The 26001-nt window shown below is 37.9% G+C and overlaps 1 protein-coding gene across 1 annotated transcript in view; it reads left to right on the top strand.

The window, feature by feature from the left end:
• The window catches only part of LOC150086347 (serine/threonine-protein kinase LMTK1-like), a 139855-nt gene that overhangs the window by 10165 nt on the left and 103689 nt on the right, over positions 1-26001 (top strand). Inside the window, exon 2 of the mRNA XM_090371282.1 lies at positions 12339-12476. Coding sequence (XP_090227408.1) covers positions 12404-12476 — 73 coding nt within the window. The 5' untranslated portion in view covers positions 12339-12403. The remainder of the gene's footprint in view (positions 1-12338; positions 12477-26001) is intronic.

Here is a 26001-nt window from a genome sequence, read left to right as displayed (position 1 = left end):
TAACGAATGGAGGGGTGAAATGAGAGTGGTGTTTTTTTTTTTTTTTTTTTTTTGGCTGATGCTGCATAAGCTTGCTTTCTTGCATCTAATGCTAAAGACTGGATTTCCTATTCGGCCTATTGTTTCCTACAGAAACTCAGCATTTTCATCCTTAGCCACACATGTATGTAGCATTATAAAACCCTTTAGACAGGCGATACAATTTGGGATTAAAAACTACGATACATTATTTAATAATCTTAAGGATTGTAGACTTCCCGACAATGACAATTTATTCTCACTAGATGTTACCTCATTATATACGAATGGAATACAATTAGATTTTATTTGGGATATGTTAAATAATAACTCTATACCGATTAATTATATGAAGGATTAAGGAAATTTTTCACTTTATTAAACTGTTAGTTGAGGTCAACTATATCACATTTCGAGACAAAATGTACAAATAAATTTTTGGTTTGCCAATGGGAATGAGCCTGAGCGGCTTAATATCGGAGATTTCTCTCAACGATTGAGCATATACATTTGACGCCTTTTCGACCCCGTATTACATACTATTGGAGGTATTTAGACGGTGTTCTAGTTATTACTGATAGTAGTACTATCCAAGTCATTTTACATTCTTTTAATAATATTCATTCTAGGCTCAAATTTACATTGGAAAGGGAGGATACGGTTACAAAGTCATTAAATTTTCTAAATTTCAAGCTTATTCGGGACTCGAATAAAATCTAATTTAACATCTATCGAAAATCAACAAACATCGGTATGCTTCTACATTATAACAGCTATCACCCGTTCACCTACAAAAGATCGATTATCTTTAATCAATTTCTAAATGCCTACAAATATTCAACGACAGAATCTGCTTTGGGCTCAGAAATACAAATATTAACCAGCAGATTCTTAAACAAGGGTTATCCCCTTGCTACAATAAACTGAATTAGGGTACAAGCTAAGGATAGGATACAAAATACTACACCAACCAACAATAGTAATATCAAAAAATACTTTATTTCTGTCCCATATGTTGAACAGTGGCACAAACAACTTAACAGATTCTTTGAAGATATTTAAAAGATACCAAATTTAAAATTGTGGCCAGGCCAATACGGAAATTATACACTATACTGAACAATCGCTCAGTCCTTTCCTCGTTCACAACACAAATTAATGACCTCGTATACAACATTTCTTGCAGTGGTTGCGACTCGCCTTACCAGAGTTTGACGCATTTTCCTTTGAATATTCGTGTTAATCAACATGAGGCCTCAGTTCGTGCTGCTTGTTCAGCAGCGTCAGAATTAGCCTTTCACTCTGTTAACGAAAAACATACTTTTTTATTTAACGAGGCTAAAATACTTAATGTCCAATATAAGTATACGTGACTAATAATTGCAGAAACCGTAGAAATTAATTACACGAAAATTCTGTTAATGTTCGTCGGCCATATCTCATCTCCGATTTGCGGGCTTTTACGCATATGCACGAAGACAAATAATCCCTATTTAAGTTTTATTTTTATTCCTGTGATCACGACATACTGTCAAAGCGTTGTCAGCTTCAGGAAGGAAAATCGTTTTGCAATTTTTTTTCGTTAAATTCTTTTAATTAATTTTCTTATTTTTAATTGCGTTAAATTGAGTTTTATTGTGTTAAATTGATTTTTAATTATTTTTTAAATTATTTCTTACTCTAATGTAAGTTTTTCGGTTTAATTTCTGGAGAGTATCATACGGAAGTGTTCTACGTACTATATTGAGGTAAACTTCTCTTGTTATTTTATAAATATTGATATCAACGTAGAACATATTGAGCATTACAGCTCTGGTTCATACTATCTAACACATGGTAAGAATATAACCAGATCCTTGACATAACGTGGCCTCGACAATGCCCCCGCATACACACTACTCGGACTCCTTCCAGTCACTATCTGGCAGAATAGAGGTAGCACGATTATACACTAGCTGATCCAGAAGCCTCCTAAAAAGTTACCAATAGGTTCAGTCCGGTGTACTAACTAATGGCTGCCTGCAAACACTGTTTTAGAGTTGTACCCTCGAAATGTAAGGAAGATTGGATCTCGCCTTGATGTTCATCATAACCTCAAAAGTTATCAGTGATGCTGCAGGAGCAGCAGTGCGTAACACACGCTTCTTGATTAGACCGGGGTTCGAGCCCGTGACCACCAAATACGGAGGATTTGGAAAGGTCAGGGAATGACCACCACATATCCCCGGAGCAATATGGCCTTAGTTGCTAATGCTCCTAAAAACCAATTAACAACAACAGTGATACTGCATGATGGAAGAGATGGGGAAGGGTTGACCTGAACTTAGCTCTGGTGACTAAACATGGGTTGCACCACTTCAAGCCTCCAATAAGCAAATTGGTGGTATTTCACCAGTTGATGAGAGTCATCTACCACCTAGTAACCGGCCTCTGTTTTTACTTTACCGCCTAGTAAACAAACTTTTGAATAATTTCAAGTTTTTGTTTAATTGAAAGTGCAACTCGTTTGCATTTACCCATCATTTTCGTGATTTCTAAACAAAAAAAAAAAATCTCTTTATCCCTGACATAAATAACGAAATAAAATTTTTCTCTTTGCAGTGTGGTGGAACACAAGAATCGAAGCAACAAACTAAACATTTGTTCTATTTTTTTTTATTTATTTATTTTTTTTGAGCATCACGTGTCAAGACAGTGGGAGTTGCAAGATAATAATCTCCCAGCGATGACTTTATAATGCCACTTCTTGTCGCTTATTTACTACTTGCAAAACATCTGTTTATACCTATTCTAGTTATTGCTTGAATTTTATGGTTTCTTGTTGTTTTTTTTTTTTTTAATTTGAAGTGTCCCAGTAAATCGAGAGTCTGCTGTATAGGTAGTGCTGATGAAAATAAATTTAAAAACAAATCGCTGTAGAGCCTTTATTGTGTTTTTATACATTTATCAGGTGGCGCTGACATCTCACGCCAATGCCACTTGATCGTTCTGTGATCAGGAATATCACTTAAATACAGCTGCTTCCAGCAACACTTCTTTTGCCTTTTTTAATGTCTGTCTATTTGATAGACTGCTTTTATCACTCCGCACATCGAATTTTAAAGGAAATGTCTTTATAGATTCTTTTTGTTTATTAATAACCTGGGGTTAAAATTCATTCATTTTATTGGAAACTCTTCTGACATAAGGGGGCAGAGTGTAAAACCTTGTGTCCTGTCTGCATTATGTAGCAGGCTGCCCCACCCACCAGATGGAAGTAGGAACTCTCATATTTTGTTTAAAGGGACTGGACTGAGACATGTATATGTAAAAAAAAAAAAAAAAGTAGATTATAAAATTTAAGTATGCAAAAGTAAAACTCATTATTTCAAATCTGTGTTGCCATGGAATCAGTGTACTGTGAAATTTTTACTTCTGCTTTTTTTTGAACTAAGTTAATGGATATTACATCATGAAAACCTGTCTATTGCTGAACTAGAAATATCTGAAATCTAGTGGGTTCATTTCAGTCAGAATTTGAGATTACTGAAATAGAGATATTAGTATGAGTAGTGGCAAATGATGAAAGAAAACAAGCTTATATGTATCAGCCAAAAAAAAAAAAAAAAAAAGAAACATCCCACATTACATGTCCACTCTCTCTGACAATTTGAGTTCCTCCTTGACTGCCTCCACAATACCAGATGGAAGTTTGTTCTAGCAATCAACTACCTACTGGTTAAATAAATTTTTACCTTTTTTTTTTTTTTTTTTTTATGAAAACCCCAAACACGAAAGGTATCAAACCCTATAATACTTAGTACCGTGCATGGGTTGAAGGAGAAGTATGGGGGGAGGGGGATGCAGGAAACTTTGCTCTAGAGACTAAACATGGGTTTCACCACTTCAAACCTCCAATAAGCAAAGTGGTGGTATTTCACCGGTTGATGAAAGTCATTTACCACCTGACTGTCCTACAACTATCATTCATCAATTCGAACTCCCCCCCCCACACACGTGTAGTCTGAGCAAGAGGAAGGATTCCATCAACAGTGTACTCAATCCATTTAAAGCTTTAAGCACCTCAGTCAGATCTCCTTGCTGGTGCCTAGTCTGCAGGTGTACCCTTCTCAGCAGATCTGTATCAATATGCAGTGTGTAAAATGGCCATCTACCTGATATGTGACACCAAAAAAGTATAAATTGAGGTAGAGTTTATTTATGCATGGGTAATGCACACACATCATTTCTACTACTAGGGTAGTTTTAATGCATCATTTTAATTATGTAGTTTTAATGCATCATTCCCAGATATTGACTGGAATTTGGGGGCTGGTTACTCACACACTAGCAGGGCTTTTGTGGATTTATTGGATGATTGTTTTCTACATCAGCATGTTCGGGAGGCAACTAGAGGGAGTAATACTCTTGATTTGATTGTCAGCAGTGATTCTTCATGCATTAAGAATCTGCAGATAAATGAACCACTAGGTGGCAGTGATCACAGTGTGCTGAAGTGGGATTTACTCAAAGAGGTAACTACCATTAGGGGTAAAGGGAAGGGTTATTGCTTCCGTAAAGGCGACTATGATGGACTGAGACAGTATTTAAATTCTATACAGTGGGACCAACTGATGATGTTACGAACAGCAAATTCAAAATGGGAAGCATTCAAAGAATTAATCTTGGAAGCTACTAGGCTTTACATACCAACTAAGAAATATTGTTCAAGGTTTAGGCCAAAATGGATGTCAGATGAACTAATGAGGCATATGGCAGAGAAGAAAAATGCATGGGATACTTACAAATTAACACATGACACAGAAGCCTATGATAGATACAAGTTGATATACAACCAAGTTACAAAGAAGGTTAGGCAGGCGAAGGCAGATTACGAGAAATCCTTGGCAAAGAAAAACAGCAAAGAGTTCTTTAATTATGTAAACTCTAGAAGGAAGGGGATGAATCAGATTGGTCCAATTGATATTGATGGGTCAACTGTTGATGATCCTGCTCAGGTAGCTAACAAACTAAATGAATATTTTGCATCGACATTCACACATGAGGAGTTATTCAGCAAGGGGAATGCCAGAGGTGTATTCAGCTCTAGCAGTAAGCTACAGAATCTTGAAATAACTGGGAGTAAAGTGGAGGAGAAACTGTTGAAGATAAACACAAGAAAGGCACCAGGGGTGGATGGGATCTATCCAGTTATATTAAAGGAGGCAGCAAAGGAAGTAAGCAAACCCTTAGCCATAATTATGAGAGCTTCCTTGGACTCAGGGGAGGTACCCATAGACTGGAAATGTGCAAATGTGACCCCAATTCACAAAGGAGGATAAAAGGCTGACACAAGTAATTATAGACCTGCGAGCTTAACTTCTGTTCCAGGAAAATTAATGGAGGCACTGGTTAAAGAAGCACTGCAGGATCATTTAGACAAGACTTCAGTTACAGCTCAGACACAGCATGGTTTTGTTAAGGGGAAGTCTTGCCTGACCAACTTGATTGGATACTATGATGCAGTCACAAAAGAACTGGATGCAGGGAATAACTTTGATATTATATAGCATTAGCATTAGCATTAGTAGAGGCATATGATGCAAGAAAGCAAGCTTATGCAGCATCAGCCAAAAAAATAAAAAATAAAATAAAATAAATAAATAAAAAAAAATAACCACTTCCACTTCACCTCTCTGTTCGTTCGAAATACCTGTCTAGCTGAGCTTTAAATTTATTTAGGCCATCAACTTCCACAACAAGGGATGGAAGTCTGTTCCACCAACCAACCACCCGCTGGCTAAAGGCAAATTTCCACACATCCATCCCACATCCGTCCTTCCTCAATTTGAATTTATGCCCTCTCAGGTGATTACTCTGAGCAAGAGGCAGAATCCCATCAGCAGTGAACATGCTCAAACCATTCAAGGCCCTATACACCTCCATCAGATGACCTCGCCGGTGCCCAGTCTCCAGACACTGCAATTTGCAAAACTCAAGCCTTTCTTCTTAAGAGCAACCCCTTGCTCCATTCACCAATCCCGCTGCCCCTCTCTGCACTCGTTCCAGCAGCTCCACATCCCTCCCGAAATGAGACCTCCAGACCTGTACACAGCACTCAAGGTGCGGCCCGACCACCGCCCTATAAAAGGGAACAATCACCTCCCTATACCTGCCAGAAAAATTCCCGCATATCACTGACAACACACCATGAGCCACTCCTGCAGCCCGTCTGCACTGCTCAGAGAACCCCGCGCCCGCCCGCACAACCACCCACAGGTCCCCTTCATTCTCCACCACTGTCAAAGCAGTACCACAGAGTTGATACGTTGCTCTGGGGTTGCTGTCTCCCATATGCAGTACTTTACATTTGTCAATGTTAAACTTCATCTACCACCCCTCAGCCCACCTGCTCAACCCCTCCAGATCCTGCTGCAGCGGCATAGCGCCAGCAGCGTCCCCAACAACCCCGCCAACCCCCGCATCGCCCGCAAACCCGGACACCAAGCCCGACACACCATCATCAATATTACCTATAAACACAGAAAACAACAATGGCCCCAACACCGAACCCTGAGAGACTCCACCATCAACATTAGTCCACGATGAGCAGCGTCCACCGACCACCACTCTCCGTCCTCTCCCCCCCAACCACCCCCCATCAATAGCAGCAACCCGCCTCCAACGCCACACCGCTCCAACCCGTGCAACACCCCCCCACGCGCAACAGCATCAAAAGCCCCTCCAGAATCCAACCACACAACATCAAAGTCACTTCCCGCACCCAGCCCCTCTGCGACCGCATCACAGTATCCAACCAAACTGGTCAGGCAAGACTCCCCCCCAACAAAACCATGCAGCGTCCGAGCCACAACTAAAGTCCTGTCCAAACGATCCCGCAGTGCCTCCCCAACCAGTGCCTCCATCAACTTTCCTTGGATCTTAGAAAGGCTTTTGATACTGTTGCACATGGAAGACTGCTACACAAATTGGAGCAGTGTGACATTGGAGGCAAATTGCTGCTATGGATAAAGGGGTGGTTGAGGGGGAGAAGACAGAGAGTGGTAATCAATGGACACTGCTCATCGTGGACTAATGTTATTAGTGGAGTCCCTCAGGGCTCAGTGTTGGGTCCATTATTGTTTTCTGTATTTATAAATGATATTGATGATGGTATATCAAGCTTAATGTCCAAGTTTGCAGACGATACAAAGGTTGGCAGGGTTGTCAAGGACACAACTTGACAACTGACACTATTCTGCTGCTGCAACAGGATCTGGAAAGGTTGAGCAGATGGGCTGAGAGGTGGCAAACGAAGTTTAACATTGACAAATGTAAAGTACTACACATGGGAAACAGCAACCCCAGAGCAACGTATCAACTCTGTGGTACTACACTGACAGTGGTAGAGAATGAAAGGGACTTGGGGGTGGTTGTGCAGGCAGATATGAAGTTCTCTGAGCAGTGCAGACAGGCTGCAAGAGTAGCTCATGGAGTATTGTCAGTGATATACAGGAATTTTTCCAGCAGGGATAAGGAGGTGATTATTCCATTGTATAAGGCAATGGTCAGGCCACACTAGAGTACTGTATACAGGTCTGGAGGCCTCATTTCAAGAAGGATGTAGAGCTGCTGGAACGAGTACAGAGAAGGGCAACAAGATTAGTGAATGGAACAAAGGGGTGCTCTTACGAAGAAAGGCTTAAGTTTTGCAAATTACAGTGTCTGGAGACTAGGCACCAGCGAGGTGATCTGATAGAGGTGTATAAAGCCTTGAATGGTTTAAGCATTCTCAATGCTGATGGGATTCTTCCTCTAGCTTAGAAAAATCACCTGAGAGGCAGAGCCGGCCCGAGGGGGGGGGTGCGAGCGCACAAGGCCCCGCTTTTCTGAAGGCCCCGCGCCGCTGACTGATTTTGCAAAATAAAAATGGTTTCATTTTTTTTTGTTTTAATACTTTCGCGAAATCTAGCGACATCGCCATAAAATGGCCATATTTTTAATATACATAAGAAATAAAATGTCAATAGTCATGTTATTAACATTATCTGAAAGCCCGCCAAGAATTCTCGAAAGAACACGGAAAGATATATTTTCTTTCAGATATATTTAAAATATCTCTCCTTACAAATAAAAATAATAATTATATAATAATTTATTGGATTTAATTTGAAATTATTGAATAAATATTCCCCACAAATACGAATATATATATATATATATATATATATATATATATATATATATAAATAATGACAGCTGATCCTCCATCGTATGTTTTTATCGTGAGGTGTGAAAATAAATAACATATTCGTCTCTATTTCGCAATATGACTAGTAGAGACAGAGCTGCAGGAAGAAAGTATATGTGTGGCTCTGATAAATTGAAGAAAAAAAGAAAGAGAGAAGAACTTACAGAAAAACAGAGTATCTCCCTTGCAAAATTTTTAAAAACCGAAAATGTGCAACAAACTGAAGAAACGCATAATTCGCAGTTACTGGAAGATCAAACTCGCGGAAATGAAATTACGCCGTGCGACATCCACGAAAACGATCCTGATCATCATAAAGCCAGCTCTCGTCCTAATGAAGAGGAAAGCGATTATAAGAAAACTGTAGAATGGGAAGATAATCGTGAAGCAGAGGGAAACGTACAGACGGAGGATTTTTTGTCAGCGTCGAACCAAGAACAAGATGAATTATTCCGAGGACCGCAGCTTCAAGAGAATCAACAAAGCGACGAAGACGAAAATGTCGATATCAATGATCCTGGTACGTGGCCTGAAATTATAACTGATAAATTTAGAATGGCTATCATACAAAATGGCGTGACACAAGTAAAAAACTACGATTTTCCGAAAGATAAAAATAACAGAAGTTTTTCTGAAAATTATTATTTAAGAAAATTAACGAATGGGGAACGTCAAGAACGAAGGTGGTTACTCTACTCAAAAGTACAAAGATGCAACATTGTGTTATGCGTGTAAGTTATTCTCTTCAAATACCATTTCTCTGTGTTTAACTGGACTTAGCGATTGGGTACATTTAAGTTCGCGATTACAAAGTCACGAAAGATCAGAATATCATTTACAAGCTATGTACAAATTGTTACAACTTGAAAAGAATTTGAAACTTGGAAACACTATTGACAAAGAACATGAAAAAATAATTAAAAACGAAACACGGCGTTTAAAATGTATTTCTTAACGAATAGTGGCTGCAATTTTATATTTATCAGAGCATAATTTGGCGTTCAGGGGCAGTAGCGATGCTTTATATAAAGCGCACAAAGGTAATTTCTTAGGTCTCGTAGAATTACTTGCAAGATTTGACCAAATCATGAAACAACATTTGGATTGGTGCGTAGAATCAGCATCGCGTTCCTATTTATCTCATAGAATACAAGATGAACTGATTTCTGCTTTGGCTAAAAAAGTTAGAAAGGAAATAATAAATACAGTTAAGAAAGCTAAGTATTTCACAATTTTATTAGATTGCACTCTAGACGTAAGCCATCAAGAACAATTATCTGTTATTTTAAGAATGTTAATGTAGATAACTCTGAAAGTGATGTGAGTATACAAGAACGATTTATTTGTTCTGAAACAGTAAAAGACTCGACAGGAAAAGGGTTATCAGCCAAAATTGAAAGCATATTAGAAAAGGAGGAATTAGATTTAGGGAACTGTCAAGGACAGGGGTACGATAACGGAGCTCATATGAGAGGTTTATATAAAGGCGTGCAAGCACTTATCCTGCAAAAGAATTCCAAAGCACAGTATATTCCCTGCGGAAGTCATAATTTGAATTTAGTTCTTGGAGACATTTCAAAATCATCTTCTCTTGCGAATTCATTTTTTGGGACTTTACAAAGCATATATAAAATTTTGCAAGTTCTATGATACGCTGGGATATATTAAAAGAGCGTGTCAAACATCTTACTCCAAAACCACTGTCAGAAACGAGGTGGGAATGTCGCCTCGAAAGTGTGAAATCTGTAAGATACCAAGTACCACAATTTTCTTTAACTTTGAAATACCTTTATGAACCAGTGACATGAAAACGAAATCCAATCAATCGAAAATAAACTTACTTCATTTGAATTTTTATTAAGTTTGGTCATTTGGTATGACATACTGAATGAAATAAATATTGTGAGCAAGATATTTCAAAATTCAAATATAGATATCGGTACTGTAAATTCCCATTTAAAAGGCCTTTTAAAATTTTTTGAACAGTATCGTGAATCGGGATTCAAATCTTCTTTAATAACTGCAAAGGAAATAGCTGAAGAATTACAAGTGACATCTGAATATAAGAATCAAAGAACTGGACGAAAAACAAAGCAATTTTGTTATGAAGGAACCGATAAGCCTATTTCATCAGGTGAAGAATATTTCAGAATTCAATATTTTCTAGTCATAATCGATAGTGTGATTATTTCTTTTAAGGAAAGATTCGAAATTTATCACGAACATGAGACATCATACGGTTTTTTATATAATTCGGATAATATTCAAAAACTGACTGAAAACGATCTTCTTAAATGTTGCAAACACTTAAATGCGACCTTGCAAGACAATATTGATTGCATCGATTTATTTAATGAAATCAAAATTTGTCGTCGAGTTTTGCCTTCCAGGATCACAATATTACAATATTTACTGAAAAATAATTTATTTTAATTGTATCCAAAATTTGTTACTGTTCTGAAAATTATATTAACCTTACCAATTACCGTCGCATCTGCAGAAAGATCTTTCTCAAGATTGAAAATAATAAAAAATTACTTGAGATCTAGCATTAGTCAAGAACGATTTACCTCCTTAGCCATTTTATCTATCGAATCCGAAATAGCCAAAAAACTAAATTATGATGATATTATCAACGAATTTGCTATAAAACGTGTAAGAAAATGAAACAAAAATCACATATTGTGACCTTATTCGATTAAGTCGCATACCAAATTGTATTTTATAAGTATATGAAGCAATTATTTTTCTTATTTGATTTATTAAAGATTTTTTTGCGATCGAAATGTTAATTTTATTAAAATAATTTAATTATTTATAATTTTCATGTAATCCTTACTAAACCAATTTGTGCAATGTAATAATTATCAAAATGCAATAAATTATTTTGTTGTACGAAATTTGTATCAAGCAAGTCAACTTTGCACCGGGCCCCGCTTTTGTTGGGGCCGGGCCTGCTGAGAGGGCATAAATTTTAATTGAGGAAAGACAGATGTAGGATAGACGTGCGGAAATTTGCCTTTAGCCAGCGGGTGGTTGGTTGGTGGAACAGACTTCCATCCCTTGTGGTGGAGGTTGATAGCCTAAATAAGTTTAAGGCTCAGCTGGACAGGTATTTTGAACGAACAGAGGGGTGAAGTGGAAGTGGGTTTTTTTTTTTTTTTTTTTGGCTGATGCTGCATAAGCTTGCTTTCTTGCATCAAATGCCTCTACTAATGCTAATTATATCTCATATTGTGAATACCCTCACAATGAGTTTCCATGGTATTGCACTACCTCAAATATCGCTTCACCTATGTAGAAAACTATTGTTACTTATTCTCAGGCGGATACCACCACCCAGACGGCTCTGTTTGAAAAATGGTATGGGATAAGATACTGTGTTATCCACATACTGTCCCTATTAGACTTAAGAAAGCAAAAAAGGTGTAGGAAAGTGATAGTAGGAGAGGAAGAAGAAAAAGAAATGTCATCAAAAGAGGAAAGGGACAGTTACTCCTCACACTCACTCACTCACTGAACTAACTAACCACTCATAAATTCCTCGAATAGGCAATGCTTCCCCATTAGAGAAGATGGTTTTTAACTATTTGCGGTAATGAGGGCCCAATCAAGACCTTCCCCCCAGACCGTACTGTTTCGGAGCTTGTTTACTTGGTGGGCAGGTACCCTGTTATTGGGTTTAATTATATGCATTACCCATGCATAATTAAGCTCCTTCATACTCTGAGGCATTAAGCTAAGAAATATCTTTTAGTATAAATTGAAGTTATGGTTATTTTGCCGACCAGGCTAGCCGGGTGGGTAAAGTGCCTGGCAACCTAAAGGTCACAGGTTTGAATCCCACCTCGGGCTTGGATATCACGATGGTGCCACACTATCCGGTTGGATCTCACTGCCACGATACACAAAGGAAGCAGGAAAAAACTGGTTCCTTTGTGTATTGCCCACATCAAAGAAAAAAAGAAAAATGGTTATTTTTGAGTGTGAACAGTGTTTGTTATCTGATATATAAAAATAATTTCTTATTAAAAATAACCTGATTGATTTTGCATAATCCATTATTACTTTTTTTTTTTTTATGAAATAGGAAACTAGCAAACAGAGCTCTAATGTGAAGAGCCTGTTACTTGCAGGGAGGTGAGGGACTGGATCATGGAATACCTACTATATATAGTGTGGTTAAAATGGTGCATATGTATTGGTGATACTAGTCCATTATATTCAGGTAGGTAATTTCCCCATCTCCCTTTGGTTGGTTAATTTGAAGGGGAGATTTTTAAGTCCACCTTGAGTATATCCTTTTGTATTAAGATTTCAAAACTCATCTTAAGGAATAATTGATTATCATTATATAATTGACAGTTAGCCATAGTTAAGTTATAAGGAGAATCCTTGTTGCCTTTTTAGCTTGATATGTTGTTACCAGAGGTACCAGCAAGCTTTTCCAACAGGCACCAGCAGGCACCTTTCCCAACTATTTGTATTTGTACATGCAATTTCTCAATTGTGCACTTTTTTTTTTTTTTTTAGATAATGGCACATGATATTGTGTCCTTTGAACTTTGCACAGGTAGGTAATAACTTGATTTTCTTCCACACTCCAAAGCAGTTGAAGTTTGAAGTGAAAGGACATATCCTGAAAGTCAGAATGTATATTATTCTGTAAGTTGTATTCAAAATCTACACCACTCCTCACATTTCAGATTTCAGTTAGTGGGATTTCAGATTTTGTTAGTAGGCAGTTGTGAAGATCTGCACAACCCAGTGATGAGATATATCGACAGCATGCGAGATAGTGCAGAAAATGATGTAGACATAATTATGTCTCTGGCAAAGATCTCAGGCCAGGCTTTGAAAGTTATATAAAGCCATTGTACATATTGGGCATAGCCTATTTCTATACATAGCTATAAGAAAATTTGGTTTGCTACCTAGTGTATCAATCTCATATTCTAAATAAACAGTGCTGCTACAGTGGAGAAGTATGTTGCTTTTTACTTTTATCTATGTACAGAAGGAGGCTATGTCTGACATACACAACATTTTTTTTAGCTTGATGCTCTTGCCCTGAACATAACTATCTACTTCACTTACTGCGCCATCTTGCATCTCACGTGTTGTGAATATATCTTGTCATCATGTTGTTCAGTTCTTCACAAATGCCTACTTTTCCACCATTGAGACCTTAAAAAGGAACAAAATCTGGTTCTGGGTGGACTTATCAACCCGCAGCTAAGTGGAGGTTGTGAATTCAACCACATTAATTTCGAATAGAAGTAATGAATAGGCGCTTGGATTCTTTGATAATCCAATTAATGAAAAGAAGTGAATTATATTAACACATTGGAAAAAGATTTAACTTTCTTGCTGATTTGACACGAAATACTGACATTGATGAAGATAACATAAAACTCGTAATGTGCCACTAAAATGAGGCCATCAATGACAAACTAGTTAATGAGTGTCATCAATTCAAAGAGGTTGAATTGAGTGTCATCAATTCATTTAGGCACTGCACAAGAAAACTTGAAATGCCCTGAAATCTTACGGCTCATTTATGAAAGAAACTTGATAGAGGTTTTTTCCAAATTTGACAATCCTAAAAATTTACATCACATTACTAATAACGAGTTTTAAAGCTGAAAGAAACTTTTTTAAACTATCAATAATAAAAAACAAATTTCAATCAACCATGCTAGAAGAAAGAATGAATTATCTTTCTATTCTGTCTCTAAAAAAAAAATGATATTACAAAATCGTTGTTGTATGAAGAGGTGATCATGCAGCCAAAAAATGTAGGAAAAAATATGTTATTTTTCTGGATTTTGTGGTGTTTATGGTATTTTTGTCAGCTTTTTAAAATTTGAAATCTGTTGTGATTTATTTTCTCATTTTAAATAAATATTCACTTTCGTACCTAATTTTGTATTCTATTTCTTAAAGAGGGCCCCAAAAATTGTATAAGCTTCAGGCCCACAAAACCTGCTTCCACCCCTGGTCCATAGCAGTAACTTTCCCTTAATGCTATACTGCTCCTATTTATACAACAGTCTTTTATGTGAAACAGTATTAAAAGCTTTCCTGAAATCAAAATACATAAAAACAATTTTTTGCATCCAGTTCCTTTGTCACTGCATCATAATATTCAATCAAATTGCCTAAACAGGATTTTCCCGTAAACTCAAGCTGTGACTAAAGTATAATTGCACTCCTGTCTAGATGGTCTGCATTATTTCTTTAACCAATGACCATTATTTTCCCAGGAACATAAGTTAAGCTAACAGGTCTGTAATTAGTTGTCACCCTTTGATTCTGCTTTGTGAATTGGGGTCACATTTGAGTCCAAGGACACTCTCATAATGATGGCTAAGAGTTTGCTTACCTCTTTTGCTTCATTAAGTTTCTTAATGAAGGTTTTAGGGAGTGTTGCCCAGAATGAAGTAATTTTAGGTAAAATAAGTTTCAGTGAGTGGTAGACTAAGACTTTGGACTTAAGGGTTATTTCATGATCTGAATGTGAATGTTTTTCAAAACTGGTATTTTTCAAGTGGTTTCAGCTGTAATGGCTACAATATAATAATATGATCATAGAGTATAGAAAAGCATAGGACATTTCAAGGTTGGTAAATTTTTAAGGTGCTGTGATCAGTCACTGGGACTTCTTAACAGAAGAGTAGTAATTCTTAATAGGGTTGCTGTAGTGGTTTCCAGGATACCTATTTGTAGTATATACAAGCTGAAGTTCTTGATTGTTTGGTGGAGATGGCAGCGTAGTATTGAAGGAAGTCAGGACTTAGCTGAACCCCAAAAACACATTCAGGTTCTGCAGGTATACATTAGTAATTCTGTAAGGGAAAATACGAATGATGGCAACATGTTTTCTAGTGCTGCTTCTGGAAAACCAACCAATACAGATAAGACTCTTCAGTGAGGAATCAGCAACCTTCGATCATGTGATGATAACAGCAGCGGAGTATCTAAGAAATGTGACAATTCAGATGAATTGCATAAAGGACATTCAGATTCTATAGATTCTGAAATAAGCAGTTAAGAATCAGGTTCGCAACTGAGGGTGAATGGTCAGAGTGATGACGAGCAGCCCAGCACTGTCTTTCAACTAAAAGTTGATGTCATCTCATAGCTGCTGGAGAATTTGGAACAATAAACTGAATATGCTAACTTAAATGATAGCAATTAGACTGAAAACTTAGTAGTAGTAGTAGTAGTGGCATGTGATGCAAGAAAGCAAGTGTATGAGCTTATGCAGCATCAGCAAAAAAAAAAAAAAAAAATCACACCATTCCCTCCAAATGCCTGTCCAGTTCCTCCTTAAATTTATTTAACCTATAAACTTCCGCAATGACAGATGGAAGTTTGTTCCAGCAATTAACCACCCGCTGGCTAAAGGCAAATTTCCGCACATCTATTCTACATCTGTCTTTTCTTAATTTGAATTTATGCCCCCTTAGGTTCTTAATCTGAACAAGTGCAAGGATCCCATCAGAATTCAGCATGCTCAACCCATTGAAGGCCTTGTACACCTCAATCAGATCACCACGCAGGTGCCTAGTCTCCAGCCACTGCAATTTGCAGAACTTAAACATCTCTTGGTAAGAGGATCCCTTCATTCCCCTCACCAATCTTGTTGCCCTTCTCTGTACACGCTCAAGCAAATCTACATCCTTCCTAAAATGAGGCCTCCAGACCTGTATGCAGTACTCAAGGCATGGCCTGACCATTGTCTTATACAGAGGGACAATCACTTCCTTTTCTCTGCTAGCAAAATTCCTATATATCATTGACAAAACTCCATGACCTGCCCTGGCAGCCTGTCTGCATTGCTCAGAAAACTTCATATCTGACTGCACAATTACTCCCAGGTCTTTTTCATTTTCTACCACCTTAAGTGTAGTACCACACAGTTGGTACGTTTCTCTGTCGTTACTTCTACCCATATGCAGTACTTTGCATTTGTCAAGGTTAAACTTCAGTTCCCAATTCTTAGCCCATCTGCCCAAATTATCTAGATCCTGTTGCAGTTGCACACTGTCATTAACAACCCTGCCAACCTTTGTATCATCTGCAAACTTCGACACTAAGCCTGATATATCTTCATCAATATCATTGATAAATATACAAAACAACAGAGGACCCAACACCGAACCCTGTGGGGACTCCACTAATAACATTAGTCCGGTGCAATCTGAGCAGTGTGCAGATCTCCTAAATAAGATGAAAATTTAGCATTGGACACCAAGACTATTTAAGACTAAGCTGGCCAATAGTGTTCATTTTGATCCAGTAAAAATATTGTATTCATTGTGATTGCTGTATATTGACTACAGATGCTTATTGCATGAGTACTTTGGTTTATCCTAAGTTCCTTTGTTAAATTTTAAAGATTTGTATAATCTCAAATTGAACTGTGTATTTGATGTTTTGAATAATAATTATGATGTCCTTCTTAAATAAGTTTGAACAAGGATATAACACTTACAATGGTGTGCTGAGTAGGTGGAACTTATTAATGGGTTTTTTTCTCTGGGCTATTCCACTATGGAAGGGAGAACAAGGTGGAAGAGAATGTTCAGGGATATGATAGCAATTTGACTCATGATGAAAATCAGTGTTCTGATATGAGTGAATCTGCAACCATTGATATGAGAGAATCTGCTATCAGACTTAATGATAAACATTTTGGGAACCCAGACTTGGTTCACTCTAATACGAAGCACAGACTGCTGACTAGTATGAGAGTTCTAACTCTGGAAGGTCACCTAACTCTTGGTCATCACTGACCAAGGGTGATTATTCAACAATGGTAGCTCCTTCAACCATGCCAGCAGCTACTGAATGGGCTCCAGGAATGATGGAGTCAGGGAGCACTATTACCTCATGCTTGGAGTGGTCAAATGCGATTCTGGTTGAATCAGTGAAGGGATTGGTGACATCATCGAAGGAAAGAAAGACATCAGGAATGCCACCTACTTCTGTAGATGATGTGGGTATGGCATATGTGAATACACATTTGCAAGGGAATGAGTCATGTCAACCTAGGAAATTGTTCAGTGATGTGTGCATCCAAATAATAATGATTTCAAACGTCATCACAATGACAGCTCCATGGGTGAGGTAAGAACTTTTCAGATTTTGAATGTTAAGAATACTACAAATCCTCATAATGATGTCATATGGTTTGTTATGTTATTGTTATTTTGTTTTTAGGAGCATTAGCAACTAAGGCCATATTGCCTCGGGGGATATGTGGTGGTCATTCCCTGACCTTTCTGCATCCTCCGTATTTGGTGGGCACGGGCTCGAACCCCGTTCTAATCAAGAAGCGTGTGCTACGCACTGCTGCGTAGCACACGCTTCTTGCCCACCTGGCTACAGAGGCACCTAATGATGTCATCTGGACTACGAGGGTCATGAAAATTGAAAATAGTACAAAATCTGTCAGTAATACTCAAATTAGGAATATTTTAGTGGAGGAACTTGGTTGTTGCTGTGCACATTAAAGGTTTATAGGATAAAGGAATGCAAGGCAATCAGGTGATAATGGAGGTTGGTGCCAGCAGAGACATTGAGCTATTGAAGTATTAAATTGAAGAGTTTGGAACTTTTAGTGAGTAGATTTGAAATCACCACCACCTTGTATTGTTGTTTTTGATGTTGATCCAGGTTTAGCAGAAGAGGATTTATTGAAGGAATTATATGAGCGAAATTTAATGGAGTATGGGATAACAGAGAAGTTTGCTAAGGAATACAGTTTGTTTTTCAAGGGTTGGGAGATGTGATCAGAGAAATTGGATATAAATATAGGCTTCAGCATCAGGGATCTACTTAAGCATCTTGTGCAAATTTTCTTATATTGTCAAAGTTATAAGTTTAAGAGATACTATTTGACTACAGTTATCTTCATTATGGACATAATGACTAGATGCTGTTAAGTAAAAAAAATACTTTGTTCTCACTGTGCAAAGAGAGGACATTCCTACCATGAGTGTTTATATGAGGATACGGAACTGACTTGTGTTAATTGTGTAGTGATCGGTCGTCCATCGATGCATTCTGTTCAACATCATGTTTGTCATTTCAGCCTGTGCTTCAGTTAGCATTAGCATTAGTAGAGGCATATGATGTAAGAAAGCAAGCTTATTGAGTAGAGTAGAACTAGAACAGAACTGTTTTGTTCTTCGGTATGGACATCTTACTGCTCCATATCGAGCTTCTGCTGAAGTTGTGGCAAGCATGGTAGGACATGAAAATTGATATTTCAGATCATCCCAAAGATGAACTTTGTCTAAGCTGGATGACACCAAGCATTCCTTTGAATTTACGGTCAGCAAATTTGTGTGCTTCCTGTTTCTGCACTGTGTATAGGGCTTACAATACCGGGATCTCGAATACCAGGATACCGGTAATTTTTTTCCAGTATTGAAATACCGATATTGATACAAAAAATACCGGCTTTTCAGTACTAATTTTAAAAAAATAATTGTTTATAATTTAATCACATAAAGGTTATAAAATCACCTTTATGTGATTATGACGTTATCTCTACTAGCAAATGTTATAAATCATCGATAAGACACCATGCAACATTGCAATCTGTCCACAATTCTCGGACAACTTCATGTCTGACTGTATCGTAACTCCCAAGTCCCGTTCCTCCACTACTGACTTTAGTTAAACTCCACCAAATGTATAAGTTATTTTGGGGTTGCTGTTCCTCAGGTGTAAGACCTTGCATTTTGCTGAATTAAAGCATAGCTGCCACTTTTCTGACCATCCCAGGAGTCTATCTAGGTCACTCTGATGAAGCTCTGCTTGGCGGCGATCATTAACTACTCTACTGATCTTTACATCATCTGCAAGTTTAGACCTCACGCCCTCCATCCCTTCATAGATGTCATTTAAGATAATCAAAAACAACAGTGGTCCCAATACTTGATCCTTGGGGAATCCCACTACTTACATTAACCCAGTCTGAGGAATAACCATTTATCACAACCCTCTGCCTGGTGCCTTCAAGCCATCGTGCTATCCATCTAAGGATTTTCCTTATGATTCCAGCCTGCTCCAATTTATAAAGTAACCACTCGTGTGGGACTGAGTCAAATGCTTGGCTGAAATCTAAATAAAAAATGTTGAAATTATTCCCTAAATGCAGCTCATGAGTGACCTATCAAAATGGCTAACCAGATTTGTTAAATATGATTTTCCCTTTACAAAACCATGCTGTGTATTTTACAGAATTCCATTTCCATCTAAATGATCCTGAATTCTACCCTTGATCATTGCCTCCATGATCCCTACTATTGAAGTTAGACTGGCCGGTCAGTAATTTCCCATTACACTCCTAGAACCGCCTTTATGTTCCAATTTACACCAATCCAATGGAATCTCTCCTGTCCAGTGATGCTCTCATAACTAGCCTTAATAGTTTAATGCACTCGCTTGCCACCCCCTTTAAGATTATAGGGTATATGCCATCAACCACAGGAGCCTTACTCGCCTGTAGGCACGAAAGTTTTCATTAAATAATCATTTGAAATTTCAACATCATTAATTACAATTTTTTCAACTTCACTTCCATAATATCTCATTGACACAAAGGGGTTTTTTTTTTAATGTAAGTATCTATGCAAAGTAACTGCTGAGTTCATCTGCAACTTCAGCTATGTTATCTAATACTATCCCATGTCCAATCTGATTTGTCCTTCTGTTCTTTGCATTTATATATGTGAAGAATTCTTTAACTGCACTCTTTGCTCTCTTTATTCCTTATCCCCACTCTTTGCTCTCTCCCAGACTCAGTAAAGATACCTTCAGAAAATGATGAACATAATTCAACCATGGAAGACCAACATGGAACAGAATATGTGTTCCGCAAATTCTTTCCAAAATAAGAAATTGCCCGACTCCAATGATATTTTAAAAGATGACCCTGAGTCGGAAATTAATGAAATACTACTTTTAACTATTTTTGCTAAAAAAGTTCAAAGCTTAGAAAATATGGACTGAGATCGTCTACGATTATCTCAGTACAATTGCACAATCCAGCTTAGAATCCGAAAGGGCATTTTCTGCCGCTAATCAAATATTGTATGTATGAAAATTAGATCCATTTTAAATGATCATACTATTGATTGCTTATGTTTTTTAGGAGCTCACTTTATTCGGACAGGTAGTGTGGATGCTTAAACATAACTAAACTTTGCAGTAACAATATGTATTTTTTTGTTTTTAGAATAACTGTATTTTAATGATTTTTTTCCGAATATTTATTATTGCAATAAAAATTTATTTAAAACATGAATTCAAGTAATTACAGTGCTTGTCTTTTTTCTTACTTTATTGTGCCTAATTGTCATCAAAATTTATTGAGAAAACGTTTGTTTTTGGAATACCGGTATCCCGGTTTCATAAATTAAAAATACCGAAATACCAGTATTAAGATTTTGACCAGTATTGTAAGCCCTAACTGTGTAAAACAAACAACTTGAAGGGTACGGATTTCTGCTGTGTTCCATAAAAAGGGCACTATTCTCTTTTGTATCTCATTCTGATTCAATGCCTTAACTGACTTCCATCCCTTGTTGTGGATGGAAGTCAGTTAAGGCATTGTTTACGGCTCAGCTGGACAGGTATTTCGAACAAACAGAGGGGTGAAGTGGAAGTGGTTATTTTTTATTTATTTATTTATTATTATTATTATTTTTTTTTTTTTTTTTTTGCTGCATAAGCTTGCTTTCTTGCATCAAATGCCTCTACTAATGCTAACTGCAACTGGCGATTTTTCTAATTGCCAATTCTAATTTTCTTGCATCTCCTTGTGATGCAGTGATTCCCATGTATTATTTTCTCTATGTTATCTTGCTGCAACCATTATACTGAGCATCCTATAGTGATGTGGACTGGTTCAGTAATTCTTTTCTTCATGTTGCTACCCATGATCTATAAGATTTACTCATGATGCAATGGTTCAAGCTTTACTGTTCTTTCCTTCTGTTTGGTACCAACTATTGATCTCAAAGCATCCCCTTGCAATGCAATTATTTAAATGAAACTAGCAGGCATTATTAGGAATGAACATATCAGAACATAAACACTTCTTCTCTATTTTTTTTTTTTTTTTTTTTTTGGCTATTATCAGTATGCAGATAGTGAATTCCTGGTCCAGCTACACATTTTAACCAAATAGTGGCAATATGTATTATTATGTTATTGTATTGTATTATATTATACGTATTACATAAATTATTTGTACAGTAGTATTTAGTATTAGTAATGGCCGCATGGTGCAAGAAAGCCTATGGCTTATGCTGCACCAGCCAAAAAAAAAAAAAATATATATATATATATCCGAACAAAACAATTAGCATTAGTAGAGGCATTTGATGCAAGAAAGCAAGCTTATGCAGCATCAGCCAAAAAAAAAACCCACTTCCACTTCACCCCTCTGTTCGTTCAAAATACCTGTCCAGCTGAGCCTTAAACTTATTTAGGCTATCAACCTCCACTACAAGGGATGGAAGTCTGTTCCACCAACCAACCACCCGCTGGCTAAAGGCAAATTTCCGCACGTCTATCCTACATCTGTCTTTCCTCAATTTGAATTTATGCCCTCTCAGGTGATTATTCTGAGCTAGAGGAAGAATCCTATCAGCATTGAGCATGCTCAAACCATTCAAGGCTTTATACACCTCTATCAGATCACCTCGCTGGTGTCTAGTCTCCAGACACTGTAATTTGCAAAACTTAAGCTTTTCTTTGTAAGAGTAAATCTTTGTTCTATTCACTAATCTTGTTGCCCTTCTCTGTACTCGTTCCAGCAGCTCTACATCCTTCTTGAAATGAGGCCTCCAGACCTGTATACAGTACTCTAGGTGTGGCCTGACCATTGCCTTATACAAGGGAATAATCACCACCTTATCCCTGCTGGAAAAATTCCTGTATATCATTGACAATACTCCATGAGCTACTCTTGCAGCCTGTCTGCACTGCTCAGAGAACTTCATATCTGCCTGCACAACTACCCCCAAGTCCCTTTCATTCTCTACCACTGTCAGTGTAGTACCACAGAGTTGATACGTTGCTCTGGGGTTGCTGTTTCCCATGTGTAGTACTTTACATTTGTCAATGTTCAACTTCATTTGCCACCTCTCAGCCCATCTGCTCAACCTTTCCAGATCCTGTTGCAGCAGCATAGTGTCAGTAGTGTCCTTGACAACCCTGCCAACCTTTGTATCGTCTGCAAACTTGGACATTAAGCTTGATATACCATCATCAATATCATTTATAAATACAGAAAACAATAATGGACCCAACACTGAGCCCTGAGGGACTCCACTAATAACATTAGTCCACGATGAGCAGTGTCCATTGATTACCACTCTCTGTCTTCTCCCCCTCAACCACCCCTTTATCCATAGCAGCAATTTGCCTCCAATGTCACACTGCTCCAATTTGTGTAGCAGTCTTCCATGTGCAACAGTATCAAAAGCCTTTCTAAGATCCAAGTATATAATATCAAAGCTATTCCCTGCATCCAGTTCTTTTGTGACTGCATCATAATATCCAATCAGATTGGTCAGGCAAGACTTCCCCTTAACAAAACCATGCTGTGTCCGAGCTATAACTGAAGTCTTGTCTAAATGATCCTGCAGTGCTTCTTTAACCAGTGCCTCCATTAATTTTCCTGGAACAGAAGTTAAGCTCACAGGTCTATAATTACTTGTGTCAGCCTTTGATCCTCCTTTGTGAATTGGGGTCACATTTGCACATTTCCAGTCTATGGGTACCTCCCTTGAGTCCAAGGAAGCTCTCATAATTATGGCTAAGGGTTTGCTTACTTCCTTTGCTGCCTCCTTTAATATAACTGGATAGATCCCATCCACCCCTGGTGCCTTTCTTGTGTTTATCTTCAACAGTTTCTCCTCCACTTTACTCCCAGTTATTTCAAGATTCTGTAGCTTACTGCTAGAGTTGAATACACCTCTGGCATTCCCCTCGCTGAATAACTCCTCATGTGTGAATGTCGATGCAAAATATTCATTTAGTTTCTTAGCTACCTGAGCACTGTCATCAACAGTTGACCCATCAATATCAAGTGGGCCAATCTGATTCATCCCCTTCCTTCTAGAGTTTACATAAGTAAAGAACTCTTTGCTGTTTTTCTTTGCCAAGGATTTCTCGTAATCTGCCTTCGCCTGCCTAACCTCCTTTGTAACTTGGTTGCATATCAACTTGTATCTATCATAGGCTTCTGTGTCGTGTGTTAATTTGTAAGTATCCCATGCATTTTTCTTCCCTGCCATATGCCTCATTAGTTCATCTGACATCCATTTTGGCCTAAACCTTGAACAATATTTCTTAGTTGGTATGTAAAGCCTAGTAGCTTCCAAGATTAATTCTTTGAATGCTTCCCATTTTGAATTTGCTGTTGGTAACCTCATCAGTTGGTCCCACTGTATAGAATTTAAATACTGTCTCAGTCCATCGTAGTCGCCTTTACGGAAGCAATAACCCTTCCCTTTACCCCTAATGGTAGTTACCTCTTTGAGTAAATCCCACTTCAGCACACTATGATCACTGCCACCTAGTGGTTCATTTATCTGCAGATTCTTAATGCATGAAGAATCACTGCTGATAATCAAATCAAGAGTATTATTCCCTCTAGTTGCCTCCCGAACATGCTGATGTAGAAAACGATCATCCAATAAATCCACAAAAGCCCTGCTAGTGTGTGAGTGACCAGCCTCCATATTCCAGTCAATATCTGTGAAATTAAAATCTCCCATTATAAGACTCTCTGATTTACTGGCCCACTATTTCCCTGTACAGTTTCTTATTATACTCATCAGAGTCATTAGGCCTATAGCACACTCCTACTCTCAATTTTGATCTCCCAATGCTTATGTCACACCAAACTGACTGAACACTGCACTGTCCGGCGATGTCGACTGGCTTCACTTCCTTGGTTTTTATGTGTTTCTTAACTAATAGCATAACCCCTCCTCCCTTCCTATCCTGTGTATCCTTTCTGTAGACGTTGTACTCCCCAAATTCCAGTTCTGCATCCCTTATATCTGTGTGACACCACATCTCTGATATCCCAACAATATCTGCCTTTGATGTTTTGAGCAATACCTCAAATTCATCAAATTTATTTACTAAACGCCTAGCATTGGTGTACACGCAAGTATACCTGCACCTGTTTCTATTCTTAGCTACGCTAACACAACCCATGTGTTTACTTGTACCGCAATGGCTCCCAGCAGTCTCTGAAATATCATGCATCTTGTTTTTCAGGCTTCTGCTCATTCTAATAGAAGCAGTGCAAGAATCTCTTTCACCTCTGCCAGTGGCTACTGTCAATCTATTGGTCTTTGTCTCCCTTGTATATTTAACAACCCTAACACAACCCGTGAAGTTTTTTAGGCTCTCTTCCTTGATATTAGCTACCCGCTCACGTGAAATGTTTCTGCCCCCAGAACATCCAAATAATACGTCCAGTTGGGGTAGCAGATAAGAACTCTTAAGTATTTTATATAGGTGGCGGGGTTGCCAGAAAAGAGGACTTCCAAGTTTAATAATAAAAAAAAGCTCTTTTTGTATACATTGTGCTCTCTCTATGTTCAAATTCTGCAACCTTTATATCTGAGTGACACTGCATCTCTAAAATCCCCACAATGTCTGTATTTGAAGGCTAGACATGTATTTACTTGTTCCATGATGGCTCACAGCAAGCTTTGAAATCCTCTACACCATGCTTTCCAGGCTGCTGCAGCTTCCAATAGAAACAGTACGCAGAGATCGGAGTGCATCACTCCGATCTCTGCATACGGCTATTGTTAATCTATTCACCTGTTCATACCCCGAAGGCCTCCATAGCTGAGTGGTCAGGAGCAGGAGTGCAGCAGCACATGCTCTTTGAGTAGACTGGGGTTCAAGTCCCTGTCTGCTAAATATAGTCGATCTGCCAACCCGCACTGGACCTGCATGGCAGATCCAGTCCATTTCTCCTCAACATGAATTGTTGAGAAGGTTTCCATCCTCCAGTGGATTGATAATGGCTGCAGTTTACCTTTTTTTTTTTCCTTTTCTTTTTTTACCTTTCCCCCCAAGCTAGCAGTTTCCAACCCACTGCCTTGTTTTTTGAAGTTTACTTATTGGCAGTGGGTTGTCATACATGGAAATTGCCTCCCAACATGGTAGTCAGTGATTTGGCTAAATTGAAAGCAGAATTAGTAACAGTATTTGCCACATTAGCATTAGTTGAGGCATATAATGCAAGCAAGCTTATACAGCATCAAACAAAAAAAAAACTTTCACATTTCACCAGGGCTGTGGAGCTAGATCCATGGAGCCAGTAAAAGAAAACTGACTTCATGGCTCAACTAACTTGGTCAGTCATAATCATGAGGGTGGCACATATGTCATATGCTTTGATGTTTCATGGTGTAGTTTTCATTTTCCTGTTCTTTTTGTTTACTATGTTTTTTTTTTTTTTTTTTTTTTTTTTTTATGTCTAAACCAGTGAGTGGTTTTGGAATAATACACATTTTAGTTTTTTCAGAAATGTCAAATGTCTGGAAGCCCTCAATAATGAACAAAGTCTAATGTATTTGAATAATTTACGGTCACCGATGGTGATAAATAGTATATTTGCACATGCCAAGTAAATGACACTGATGGCAAGGTTTTGACTTATTATGCAGCAAAAATTAGTAAACCTTTGACCA

Source organism: Mastigoproctus giganteus, chromosome 4, assembly GCF_048544385.1.
Source record: "Mastigoproctus giganteus isolate SK-2022 chromosome 4, ASM4854438v1, whole genome shotgun sequence".
NCBI lineage: Eukaryota > Metazoa > Arthropoda > Arachnida > Uropygi > Thelyphonidae > Mastigoproctus > Mastigoproctus giganteus.
The sequence above is the reverse complement of the archived record's forward strand: the minus strand, read 5'-3'. Positions and strand labels throughout refer to the sequence as shown.